Source organism: Bidens hawaiensis, unplaced genomic scaffold (genome assembly GCF_021521415.1).
Source record: "Bidens hawaiensis isolate Kalapana, Puna unplaced genomic scaffold, B.hawaiensis_p1.1 tig00024306_1, whole genome shotgun sequence".
Taxonomy (NCBI): domain Eukaryota; kingdom Viridiplantae; phylum Streptophyta; class Magnoliopsida; order Asterales; family Asteraceae; genus Bidens; species Bidens hawaiensis.
In genome coordinates, this window is record NW_027493834.1 from 1 (window position 1) to 14,651 (window position 14,651).

At 38.9% G+C, this 14,651-nt stretch overlaps 1 protein-coding gene across 1 annotated transcript; it reads right to left on the bottom strand.

Annotated features, from left to right (window-relative positions):
• Nucleotides 1-9: 9 nt before the first annotated feature.
• On the bottom strand, nt 10-3,993 carry LOC143569096 (putative RNA-binding protein ARP1; the record flags this gene model as incomplete). Its single annotated transcript, XM_077055083.1, has 4 exons — nt 3,787-3,993; nt 625-748; nt 374-497; nt 10-279 (listed from the first exon to the last, which is right to left on the bottom strand). Coding segments are annotated over exons 1-4 (725 nt in total), but the record flags the coding sequence as incomplete, so codon positions are not given.
• Nucleotides 3,994-14,651: the final 10,658 nt, after the last annotated feature.

Below are 14,651 nucleotides of genomic sequence, written 5' to 3' on the forward strand. Positions count from 1 at the left end.
AAAAAAGACATGCCTGTAAGATATGGTGCAGGAGACATTGGAACAATTTCTGCTGTTGCACCGCTGACAATTGGTCTAGTATAAGCATGAGGACCAGGTGCTACAATCCCCTGAACCGCTCTATGTCCTGGGCTTGCAAGGGGCGGTGGGCCTACTTGACCAAACGGAAAAACATTTGGGCCTTGTATGCCAAACATCTGAGGGTTATGGTGTAGCTGACCCATGTAAGGATTATATGAAACCTGATGAAAGACATATTCGGGCCGGTAAGGTGGGTACCTAACAAAACCCCAAACTTTTGTTATTATAGAAGACATAAGTTATTGTGCAACTAGGTATATGTTGAATAATAATAATAACAATAATATGTAACCCGTATAAGGAATATGGGAAGTGCTGATAATTGTATGGAACCGGTGGGCGGTAACTTGAGCTACCAACCAATGGTGGTCCTGTATGGGGACCACCAAAGTAGGGTGCCGCCGATCTCAGGCGTCCTACAAGTAAAAAACAATTATTAAATAATTAAAGTTTAAACTTGAAAATTGAACAGCTAAATTCAAATATTGAGATGAATTAAAGATAAATTTAACTGAATCAAAAGTTTAAATTTTGAAAATATACCAAAAGTCAAAGGCGGTTGGGGTCGACCTAGTGATGCTAAATTACAATTTGCCCTTCTACCATCAATAACTGGATTAGGATCAGCACAAGCCCGGTTTGCAGCTTCTGGATCACGAAATGTAACCTGAGAATGAGTTCTATTATTGACTAATGACTCAAGGAGACATAATTAGAGGATGTATATAAATAGAATACAAACATCTGTTAACAAAAGAAGCATACAAATAACTAGAGTATTACGCTACTACTAGAGTAATTTTCATTACGCCTATAGTTTTTTAACTAGAGTTAAAATTGAGTAGCGTAATAACTATTACCCTAATTCAAAACTACAGCATGATAATAATTACTCTACTTATTATTACGCTTCCCGCAAGATGTTTGCATTTGATAGGAGTCATATTCTAATTTTAGTCCTAATTGTCATTTGTCTATTTTGGGAGGGGGTTAAGGGTAATTGTATTTCTATAAATAGGTATCAATAGCCAATAGGGAGAGGAGAGTATGTTTAGGTTTAAGATGGCATTGTCATGGCTCCTGCGTATGCGGTGAGAGAGGGCTAGGCCCGGGAATCTATTGTAGTCTTTCTTTACGTTTTCAATAATATAACCGTTCTTCCTTTTTATTCCTATTATCTTCTCTAAATTCAATCTGTAACATATCATTGGTCCGACCTGCCATTGATCTGCCGTTTTCTTCTGTTTCAATCATGGAAACCCTAGCTCAAAATTTTCGATTGGATGCTCATGAACAACAGCTTCAACAATTACATTCCGATATTACAGAGATTAAGGCTTCTCTTAATGTGTTGAATGCAGAACGCACGGAATCTGCTGAATTCCGTCAAGTTGTTTTAGCCTGGATGAAATCACATGAGAAGCTCGATGGTTCGTTTAGCTCCGGGATCTCCGATCTGAAATATTCATCCGGCGCCACACCTGGTTCGGGAGGCAATTTCGGTGAGTTCTTTCCCTATTCTCGTTCCAACTCTGTTTCCGGTACGGATTCTGGCCTCAAATCAGATTCCGAGGGGGATTTTTTTGGTGGTCTTCCATCTGTAATAGCTCAATTGGAGGCGCTCGTTTCCAGATCTGAAGAGCGTTTGCGTTTTGGTGGCCTCGAAATTCGATTCAAAAGGGCAATTGGATGAGGATATAAGTTCCTCAACCTTGGATTTGTTTGAAATTAAGAAGGGATCTGTTTCATGGTATGATTTGGGTGTGGATATTCCAAATCTAGGGCTTGCAACTGCTAGTCCTCTGAATTCTGGTAAATCTTCATCAGATGTGTTCGAGCCCTCACTGAACCGTAATTCTTCATTAGCTTCCTTTAACAATTTAGATGAGAATCCAATTATTGCCCTTCCATCGGTGCTTCTTCCTGCTCAAGAGGCGATATTAGCACTTCCTTCGAAATCCCCTGCTCTTTTCTCCCAATTGTTATCATCAGGAAATCCACATACACATATTGTTGTAGCTGGTGATTTCAATCTTCACTCTCGCACTATAAATATTGCACCTATGGTTTGTCCAAGTCAATACAAAATTGGTAGTAAATTGTTTGATGTTCAAACCTTTGGGTGGAAACCGGGTTGGGACTTTGGTTGGCTCGACTATACCCGACCTCCTGCTTTTGCTTTGAAGCTGTTTGTTTTGGATGAGGATCCTAAACCACCTGATCCGTATACAAACCTTAAATCAGATTTGTTATGGAAACTGTTTCATGGTTGGTGCAAGACTGCAAGTCAGGTTGCTGCGGGTCTTGTTGGTTCATATCATTTGTGGGTAGTGCATGGGCAAGGTCGACCACCTGAAGACGCAACCAAGACGATCTCCGTATTGGATTTGAAATTAGTTAGCCGATTCCAGTCTTGGGACAAGACTGTTTTGAAGGGGGAAGTAATGATAGGAATCATATTCTAATTTTAGTCCTAATTGTCATTTGTCTATTTTGGGAGGGGGTTAAGTGTAACTGTATTTCTATAAATAGGTATCAATAGCCAATAGGGAGAGTAGAGTATGTTTAGGTTTAAGATGGCATTGCCATGGCTCCTGCGTATGCGGTGAGAGAGGGCTAGGCCCGGGAATCTATTGTAGTCTTTCTTTACGTTTTCAATAATATTACCGTTCTTCCTTTTTATTCCTATTATCTTCTCTAAATTCAATCTATAACATATCAGCATTTCATCCTGCCACTGTTAACAGAGATGTAAACCACATAAGCAATTATATTTTCATACAGTCAGATAAATATAGGATTATTAGATTAAAATACTCCCAACTTTCACCCTTTGGCCGGGAAATCTCAACTAAAGAAATGTTACCCATCACTCCCAACTATCACCTTATTTTTTGTCACTCCCTAAGTAACGGAACACTTTCGTTCGTGTTTTTGCTGGCGTGGCCTTTTTTAATGATTAAATAATAATAACAATAATAATAATAATTGTGGGCCCCACACCCACCACTTCCTTCTTCCTCCAAACTATACCCTAATATCCCTCCATTACAACCACCAGCCACCCATCTCCACCTCCACCACCACCCACCTGCAATGCAACCACTGGCCACCATTGTAAGCCACCATACGCATTTGCCGTGGATTGATCTTTGTTGATTGACATCCACAAGACAAACACCCAAACTCATTTTGAAATCGGCTCAATGGCCATGAAAAGAGTCCCAAGAGTTGGAAATCACACCATCGCAGCCGACCTTAACTCCTTCAACACCACCAAACTGTTCCTGCTCCAAAACGCATCAATCTGCAACCCCACAGCTTGCTTATAACTACCAAACGCATTCGTTACAACCTTCGCAGGCTCCTTAATCTTACTCTTCAACAAAGTCAGTTTCAGTTCGAAATAAACCTAAACCCTAGTCAAATGCGTTTTCATCAACGACTGTTGGTAAATCTTTGAATCAGGTGAGGGGAACTGAAAAATACGATGAGCTGATGGAATCCATGGTTTAAATTAGGGTTTGCAGAAGGAATTTGATGGTGAAGGTATCTAAGGAATCAGATCATATCATATGTGTGTGTGTGTGTGTATTATCTCTGGATCATAAAGCTTCTAATTTGTGAACAGAGGCGATCAAACAATCGCATGAAAAAGATCACAATGATCTGATGTGAGAAATAAATATATACAGTAATACTTACAAATCCATAGCCCTTGGATCTGGCGGTTTGTTTATCAGTGATAACGACAGCTTCCAAAATCTCCCCAAACTGTTGAAAATACCGATGCAGCGTCTCGCTGTGAGTCTCCCACGCAAGTCCTCCAACGAAGACCTTGGTGTACGTCGTGTCCCCAAACGGGTTGTTCAGGAACTGTAAGCTTGACCCGCTTCCTCTGATCAAATCCATGTGCTTGGAATGGAATTAGGAGCTGAATTCGAGTCGCATAATGGAATTCAATTGATTGATTGATCCTGAAAAAAGAGAGAGAGAGAGAGAGAGAGGAATTGGGGGTTTTGATTGATAATAATAATAATAATAATAATAATAATAATAATTAATTACTACAAGACAAGCGGAGAAAGAAAGAATCAATCTTCTAGGAATTATTGTATTTTTAACGGAAAATTCTATCCTTTTTCATGAACGTCCCTTCAAATTCATGAACTCATCCAACCTGTAAATTAAAAACAACCAAACGATTAAAAACAACCAAATGATTTACAATGAAGTGGCAGGTAAACGGGCAACAAGCTGCGCCGCAACCCCCTTATAGATAGCAAACTCAATCCTACTAAAAACAAAGTTTCGGTTCTTATGGGCCGATAAGTTACTATCCACGACTTTCTGAACTCTATTCAAAAGGTCCACAGCATCCGGAGCTAAGAAACCAAAAGTGTCAAAGGCAAAGGGGATAATCACGTGCTGATTCTCCAAACAGGCTCTCTCGAGTTTAGCAACCTTGCCCAATGTCGCCTTCAATGCTGCCTGACCTGCTACAAACCCACTGCCCCTAAGTCCAACAAGAGGGGACACTCCTGTGAGGTCGAAACAAGCGTGTTTTCCCCCTACCCACCCAAAAACATAAATATCGGCCAGTCTTAATGTGGATCTGCCTTCAAGAGGATCCGTAAGAAAGTTTACAGGGGCTTCCTTTTTAGCCAAAATTCCAGCTCGCTTAAGAATATCGCATAAAACATCACTCACCAAATCATGTCTGTACTTAAACCCAGGAAACTCTTTGCAATGAACTGCATGCTCGCCAAAAGAATCCAAACAAACCTTGCAGCAAACCGGGCACGGCTCATCTACCGGAAACAAAGGGATCATTAACCGATACTTCAGGATGGTCCGGTACTCCAAAGCCTACATATGTTGACCCAATCCTTCAATAGGGAGAACACTTAAAAATCCTGAGTCCGAGGAGCCCACCGCTTTCTGACGAGGGGATAAATCAAACTTCATTTCCAAACTCTTGATGATTCCACTATAAAGGGTACTCGCCAAAGCATGTTGGGCTTTAGAGGGGGCGGTGTCTTTATTAGAGAAACCGCTAATATCAAATTCAAGAAGTGAAATGTGCAACCGATCTATCGCACTCCCATAATCGGAGTCAAAGCCATCAAGACCACAACCTCGAAGAATGTGGTCTTGCAATTCCCAAGATTGCGCCCTCGATGCCACAAACACATATATAGATACGTCTGAAGCTGTGCATAAACCCAAACCTCCAAAATGAGTCGGAAGTGATGCTAACCTCCATCGAAAATCTCCAAAGAAGGCACCACCACAAACCACGATATCCTCAATCGCCCCCCGAAGGCCATTGTCAAAAACAGATCCCGCTTCCCCTACATACACAGGTTGGCATGTTTTGAGGCCAAACAACAACTTTCCAACTCCCATGTATGAGCAGAGCAAAAGAAGCTCGCATTGAGGGTCCCGTAACCGCGGGAGATAGCTCATCAACTCCACAGCCCTCGAAGCCCTTTTCATAGCAAGTCCACTGATGAACCCGGCATCTCTGCTAACGGCTTCCCCGAGGATTTTCACACCTATCACTGGTCTTCCAATCTCACAATGAAACACCCCTTCCCGCACCTTAACCCCATTGCACGACGGCTAAAATACTTCTGTTTTCTTAACATTAAGTTCAAGGCCCAGGCGGGGGCCATTCGACCTGATAATATCTAAAGCTTTAGCAACCTCTTTAGAGTCTCCAATAATTGTACCATCATCTAGGTACCAAGCATGAAAGAGAAGCTTACAGAAATCCTGGACTAGATGAACAAGTGGGTGCAGAACTAAGGCGAAAAGAAGAGGTCCCAAAGGATCCCCCTGCTAAACCCCAGTGGTAGACCAAATGTGGCCATCTCCCACATAAAGCCTGGTCGGTTGCCCATATAAAATGTTCACCCATAAGGAAATAGACGGGCATCGGGCCCGAATCTCATTCAGAATGGCAGTCCTATCCACCAAGTTGAAGGCATTACAAAAATCAATAGTAAGCATAGCCAATGACCTATCAGAATGGAACTTACTTAAAAACCTGTTCGCGCTATGGATAACGGCCTCTGCACCACTAGCGACTCCCACTCCAAACTGAAAGTCGCAAAGGTATTTAGTAATTTCTTTCTCAACACCCCTCATAGCCACCTTAGAGATCAATCTTCTCCAAATGGCACCTACCGCAATGGGTCTAATCCCATTGTCCGGTTTGAGTAACGGTGTGAGAGGAGACGACGCAATGAACTCTGTCAAAACCCTCGGGCATCTCCCTCCAAACATAAATTAACCATCACAGTAGTAGCCTTTAGTAACCCAATAGCGATCAGCGACCCCTCTCCACAAAATGCATCTAAAATGTGTTGTGCCATCAATCCATCTCGTCCGCATGATGTCCCTTTAGGGAAGGATTTAATGCACTCAAGCACGCAATCCTCACCAACAACAAGTGGAGGCTCAGAAAGTAATGAAGCAGGTGTAACCGGCGGGGGCAATTTAGGATGCTTAGCCACTAACGCTTTCAAAGTATCATTGCCGAAAGGTGCAACCCCTGAAAAGCATAATACTTTAATGGCGGCAATGAAATGTCCGTCCGCCACTTTTCGTAAACATTGTTTCAGATTGGCGCATACCGCAGCATCATCGTGCTTAGAGAGAGGCTCCTCATGACTCGAGTCCGCCTCTATAGGTTTGGAAAAAAGGGATAAAATAAGCGCATCAAAACCATCCTTAGCACCCCAAGCTGTTAGTGCCAGTTGAATACTATGACATTGCAAAGACTTTCTATTACCGGACCCGCGCTACTGACGTTTAGAAGGTCTAAAAACTCGTAACGTGCACCGCGGTAACAAGAAAAGTCTCACCCACGCCTCAACAGACTCTGGCATAGCAACCACCTTAACCAGAGCCGTAGTTAAAGCCTGAGCAAACGCCATATGACAACTATGAGGAATGCTCTTACAGTTGTGATAGTAAGAGAGAACACGTGGCCAAGGAGAACCTCATCCACCACTATCCCTCCCAAGGGAGCAACATCCCTCTGATGTGCAAAACGGTCTATTAAAAATATAACCTAACTTAGACACTCTAGTTTTAAATTTATAAACCTAGACTCTCTTAATGCTAGACCACTAGACAGGCAAGTGTACCTATCGATTGTAGTAAAGCTTAATGAAGTCCGGATATCGAACCCAAAGGACACTAGCGACGCCTAAACTAGACTCTGACTAATAACTTAAATAAATAGATTTAATTGATTTTTGTCTTTTTTATTATTAAATATTAAATAATATAAAATAAATAATACTTACTCTAAACTAGACTTGGACAAATAGAGCTAGAACTCAAATAGGGGAAACAACTACCTAGGCAAGGAATCCTACTAGTCAACTAGTAAACTCTCGGAATTGGATTTATGATCGTTAACCGGATTCTAAAAATATGACACCAAGGAATAACTAAAGTATGCTATATCTCCTCCCGGTCTCACTAACAATACCTATGAACCCTAAATATCATGTAAGCTCAACGGTTTAATGGTTCGGATCACCTCCCGGTCTCACCTTACCTAACTATGCTAAGGTACCCAAAGACTAAATTACCTCCCGGTCTCTCTAATCACAAAACACCCTATGGCGTAAAGAGGTATTCTTTTTAATTTGGTTATAATTCGGATTTGTAAGAATCTAATGGAATATAGGGTAACTCACTTCCGTGCAATCACTACCCAAACCCGCAAAAGACCAAAAAAAACGACACTTAATTACCTCCCGGTCTCTCAAGTGGCAGAATATAGGGTATCTCTAAACTCTCAATTACCGTTCCTATGGAATACGTTAACAATAAACCATAAACTAGTCACAAACACACAGTAAGTAACCTAATATGCATCCATACATGAAAGACATTCACAAAGACACACAAGGAATAGTAAATTGATCATATATTAATACCAAATAAAACAAAAACTTTACCAAAGTATGAACCAATCAATAATAATAAAAAAAAACAAAAGTAAAACGAGTCTAAAAAGTATTCATCCAAACCCAGGCAGTATAAAAGTTTAGTCAATCATAATTACGAATGAAACAAAGATAATATATATATTGTGATTCATCGTAAAAAGAAATAAATATGATTGAGCTACTTGCTTGTGAGCTTAAATTAATTGAGCAGCTTGCCTATGTGCTTGAACAATTTGATTTCACGACAGACTCCTTTTGACGTGCTTGGATGCTCCCTTTAATGGTTTAATATTTATTTTCTCTGATTTTTTTGAACTTCGCATGAGTGCCCTCTACTAGGGGCGGCTCCCCTGGCTTCTGTCTAAAACACCAAACGAAATACTGATTATATGATGTAGCCCACCTCCAGGCCCATAAGTCCTACCTAGTCTTCAATTTATTTTTTCCTTGAGCCCACTAAACTTTATGTGTCGTAGCACCTGAGGCCAATAATCAAATCTTGATTCCATCAACATAAACCTTACAATTTAATTCATTTATGAGTTAATTGCAAATTTCAAAGATTAAACTTCATATTCTACTTTGACTTTATTATTATTATTATTATTATTATTATTATTATTATTATTCACTCGTTGGTGACAACTTTAGCAAACGTACCACAATTTCGCTCGTAGCTTTTAAAAACCATTAATATTCAACTCTGGACCAATAAGAAATAATATTTCATAATAACTCACTCAAAACAACTCAAAAGTGTAGTAAATATTTATATAATAATATGTATATTTTAGGTCATATCAAATATCCCCACACTTAAACATTTTTCTTCCCTGAAAAAGTATTTTGCAATGGAATCATTGTTTGAAACTGATATTTAAAACATATAGATTATTTTTTAAACACATAAACGCAAAAACCGCGATTGCCGATATTGTTGTCCACTTAAACCCAGTCACCGGCCTATCAAGCCCCCAATTGCATTAAGCGTTTTAAGTTCAAAAACCACGGCTACACCTACCCCATCTCAGACAAAGAGAGGTAGAAAAACTAGAGTCAAAGCAGACTGGTTTGACAAATCACCATAAGCCAAAGACTCGTTGATGGTAAAGTAGATGCACTCGGTGAAATTTGATGGATGAATGGTCATGTGGAGGCCGTACGAGCTACTCCTAAATATTATTGTACTTTGTCCTATAAATTCCTATTAAATATTTATTGACTAAACACCATCGAGCCCTAATAGTGTATCCTCAAAGTCACTATCCCCTTGGTAACACGTAAACTCTAAGTCTCGTCTAGTATGTGCATCTTTGGCCTCTTTTTCTAACTTTGAGAATGCTTCTTTGGCATTTTACAATACATAACTTTCTCACGGTCATTTTCTTTTTGGACCAACTTTTGGAATACTCATAACTTTCATAACACACTTTTTTTCGGTTTTTTTTCTTTCTTTTTTTTTGTTTTTCTTATATCACCCTAAATTATATAACTATTTTCTAAGCTCGTAAAAAGATGGACATGTGGTGATGTGCTGGTTTGAGTGCATCTAAGTCTTACCATCTCAAAGTTTTTAGATTATGGTAATCCTCCCTAAGCATTGAAATTCGATTTCACCGTTTTTCAAATTATTAGATATATAAAATTTGCTAAAGAGGACTATTAAAGTTAGTTGGGCCTACCGACACATCCCAAGCTTAGTGCGTTATCTTTTATTTAATCTCATATATAATAGTAGTTTTAAAAACCAATCTCAAATTTTTCTATCATTTTCCATCATTTGCAAAAAATTTCGTTAAATATTCGGGACATTTTTCAATAAAAAATTTATTATCTTTTTTAAACTTTTTTTTATTATTATTATTTTTAACTTTTTTGATTTTTTTTTAATATAAAAACGCCAGTTTCTCATCCCCACACTTAAATGTCACATTGTCTTCAATGAGACAGGAAAAAGACAAAAATTAAAGCACATTCAAATATAAGTAAAGTGGAACAGACTCCCCTAGTAAATATGACGATATTGCCTCGCGAGTCGTATCCCATGCCCTCCAATTCGAACGAAAGCCTACACTCCAGTGCTCTCTACCAAGTTGTCACTTACGAACGAAAGCGACAATCAATAAGCAAATAGCCTCTCCACACTTGAATCAAACCATGTATCATCAATCATCCAATAGCATCTCTGAAGCAACCTGAAAGCAAACCAAGAAACAGCGAGCACAAGAAAACAAGAAAACCCAAAACAAAAACAAAAATAAAAGCATACTACAGGGTTGCCTCCCGGGAAGCGCTAAGTTTACAGAAAAGTCTTCAGCCAGACTCGCTCCTGAAATCTCAATCAGGAGGCTTTTCTTTTATCCAACCCCGGTCTAACCCGTTTAATTCCACCCTTTCAGCATATTTAAACAAATAGCACATAGTGAAACTTAAAAGCATTTTAAAACATTCAAACGGGTCGGACCACCAATACTTAAACTTACCCGGACAAAACCTAATATGTGGCATATAATGAGGGATATGGTTATTCTTACATTTCAGTGTTATCCTATAACTCTTAATGCACCATTTTTGAACCCTCAAAATGTGTTGATCCAAGCACTTTCGCTTTTTGTTGATTTTGGTGGCGATCCACTATCTAGTTCCTCCACAAACCTACTAACATTCCTACGATGTGGCGACTCAACTACCACCATATTCTGATCATCCTCCTTTGCCACTTCCTCTTCCTTTCCTTCTTCTGGTGTCGTTTTGATCTCCATTGTTGGCTTCCCCATGATTAGTGTTTCCAAATAGATAAGATCGCCAACATGGTCAAATTCTTCATGCTCTTCATAAACTGGTAAACCCACAAACTCATCACCAAACTCATCCTCCCAAGATGGTACATGCTCCTTCTCTTCGTCATCTTCCATCTGGTCAAGTGGCTCCTCAACGACATCTTCCCTCAAATCCGTGTAACCAGGTAGCTCCAACTCCATCTCTTCTATCACGCCCTCATCATCATTATTCCAGAAGTCATCATTTGTTTCATAGACGGCTTTCTGCTCCTTCTCAGAAAAACTCTCATTTTGAATTCTAGCACTTATCTCGTCTAACTTAGCTTCGATTTCCTCTATCTTACGGAGTCTTTCTCTTTCGATCAACTTATCAAGCCTGACTTCCAATTCCTTAATCTTTTGGAATCTTTCATGTTCATCTTGTTCGGCTCTTTCCAACATCGTCTCTTTCTAACATCTTCTATATAAAATACTCCTAAACTGACTCGATCTATTAAACATATTAACTAGACTCGATAAAATAAAACACAAACTAAATTATCCTAAACACAACTAGAAGCGCTTTATCTAAGACACTGACTCACAAGACACACCACAACTCAAAACACAAAAAGACCAATTAATCAATTAAGTTCAATCAAAGCTAGTTTCGATATCGCCTAAGTATCCCCGGCAACGACGCCAAAAACTTGATGTGTAAAACGGTCTATTAAAAATATAACCTAACTTAGACACTCTAGTTTTAAATTTATAAACCTAGACTCTCTTAATGCTAGACCACTAGACAGGCAAGTGTACCTATCGATTGTAGTAAAGCCTAATGAAGTCCGGATATCGAACCCAAAGGACACTAGCGACGCCTAAACTAGACTCTGACTAATAACTTAAATAAATAGATTTAATTGATTTTTGTCTTTTTTATTATTAAATATTAAATAATATAAAACAAATAATACTTACTCTAAACTAGACTTGGACAAATAAAACTAGAACTCAAATAGGGGAAACAACTACCTAGGCAAGGAATCCTACTAGTCAACTAGTAAACTCTCGGAATTGGATTTATGATCGTTAACCGGATTCTAAAAATATGACACCAAGGAATAACTAAAGTATGCTAGATCTCCTCCCGGTCTCACTAACAATACCTATGAACCCTAAATATCATGTAAGCTCAACGGTTTAATGGTTCGGATCACCTCCCGGTCTCACCTTACCTAACTATGATAAGGTACCCAAAGACTAAATTACCTCCCGGTCTCTCTAATCACAAAACACCCTATGGCGTAAAGAGGTATTCTATTTAATTTGGTTATAATTTGGATTTGTAAGAATCTAATGGAATATAGGGTAACTCGCTCCCGTGCAATCACTACCCAAACCCGCAAAAGACCAAAAAAAACGACACTTAATTACCTCCCGGTCTCTCAAGTGGCAGAATATAGAGTATCTCTAAACTCTCAATTACCGTTCCTATGGAATACGTTAACAATAAACCATAAACTATTCACAAACACACAGTAAGTAACCTAATATGCATCCATACATGAAAGACATTCACAAAGACACACAAGGAATAGTAAATTGATCATATATTAATACCAAATACGCATATGCATCACAACCAAATAAAACAAAAACTTTACCAAAGCATTAACCAATCAATAATAATATAAAAAAACAAAAGTAAAACGAGTCTAAAAAATATTCATCCAAACCCAGGCAGTATAAAAGTTTAGTCAATCATAATTACTAATGAAACAAAGATAATATGTATTGTGATTCATCGTAAAAAGAAATAAATATGATTGAGTTACTTGCTTGTGAGCTTAAATTAATTGATCAGCTTGCCTATGTGCTTGAACAATTTGATTTCACGACAGACTCCTTTTGACGTGCTTGGATGCTCCCTTTAATAGTTTAATATGTATTTTCTCTGGTTTTTTTGAACTTCGCATGAGTGCCCTCTACTAGGGGCGGCTCCCCTGGCTTCTGTCTAAAACACCAAACGAAATACTGATTATATGATGTAGCCCACCTCCAGGCCCATAAGTCCTACCTAGTCTTCAATTTATTTCTTCCTTGAGCCCACTAAACTTTGTGTCGTAGCACCTGAGGCCAATAATCAAATCATGATTCCACCAACATAAAATTTACAATTTTAATTCATTTATGAGTTAATTGCAAATTTCAAAGATTAAACTTCATATTCTACTTTGACTTTGTTACGTTGTTTATTATTATTATTATTATTATTATTATTATTATTATTATTATTATTATTGTTCACTCGTTGGTGACAACTTTAGCAAACGTACCACAATTTCGCTCATAGCTTTTAAAAACCATTAATATTCAACTCTGGACCAATAAGAAATAATATTCCATAATATCTCACTCAAAACATCTCAAAAGTGTAGTAAATAGTTATATAATGATATGTATATTTTAGACCATATTACCCTCATAACATGCGGTTTATCAATCCCCACAATAAACTCCTTCACAGCTCCCACACCCTCTTTGTACTTGGTGACCCCATCAGCATGATGACATGTCCGTGTAAGAGCATTTAGACGCATACACACCCCACATAACCACTGTTCCGAGGTCTTTAAAGCCTCCACGCCAAAATAAATAAATCACAATCCGTGGAAATGGCATCCCGTAGGGCCCTTTTCCGCTCATCCGACGACAAATGAAGTCATTTTATATGTGTAATCAATCGAGAGATCCCTTTTGACCCCGCCAGTCCATCCGGGCAACAATGGAACCCCCTAAAAGGACATGGCCAAACACCCCCCCCAGACCGAACAACCGCATCTAAGGAGGAACCCACACCATTTTATAGGGTATTAGACATAGCACCCTCATCAAATAATCCATCACGAGAAATGACTCCGAACCGACAAACAACCACTAAAGAGACCCTCAGAACATGATTGGAAATCTAGTTGGTTTCCAAACCCCCAAGACCTAAAAACCCCTAAAGTTGAACTCCAATAACCCAATCATTAATCAACTCCTAACACCCACCAACAATCTTTAAGTTAAAAAGATCAAATTACCTCAAACCCACATCAATATTTGGCCAAATCTTCAAGAATTGACCAAAAAATCAATAATCATGTGTGGTGCCGGTGGGTGACGGGGTGCGGTGGTTAATGGGACGGAATGACGGAGGTGGGTGGTTCAGGTCTAGGTGCGGAAGTGCGGTGGTGGTTCAGATCTAGGTGGCGGAGGGGACGGAGGTGCTGTTGGCCGGAGGTGACTGGAAGTGGCAGAGGTGTTGTTGGCCGGGATGACGGGAGGGTGAGGGGTGTGGTGGTGGTTTAGATTAGGTGGTGGAGGCGACGGAGGTACTGTTGGCCGGAGGTGACTGGAAGTGGCGGAGGTGGGAAGGGTGGTGGTCTTGACGGGAGGTGACCTCTTGGTACTTTTCAACTTTTGAAAGTTTGTTTTTCTTTTTATATTTAACTACTATAATTAGTTTCATTTATATTTTGTTTTTATTTTATTACATTTGAAGTATAAAGTTTTATAAAATTTCGAATAAACTGTTAAGATAAAGTTATTTTTATCTACGAGCCGACTCAAAACGAGTTACGTCAAACTTATGTTGACACGTTTAATAAAAACTTAACCTACTTGGTTTGAATAAAATTTATACTGCCACGTATATAATAGTACGTTCGCCTCAGCCCTCTACACTATATTCAAAATTCTCTAAAACTTTATATTTCAAAACTTGAAAAAGAAAAACAAAATATAAATGAAATTAACTATAATAATTAAATATTAAAAATAAAACACAATT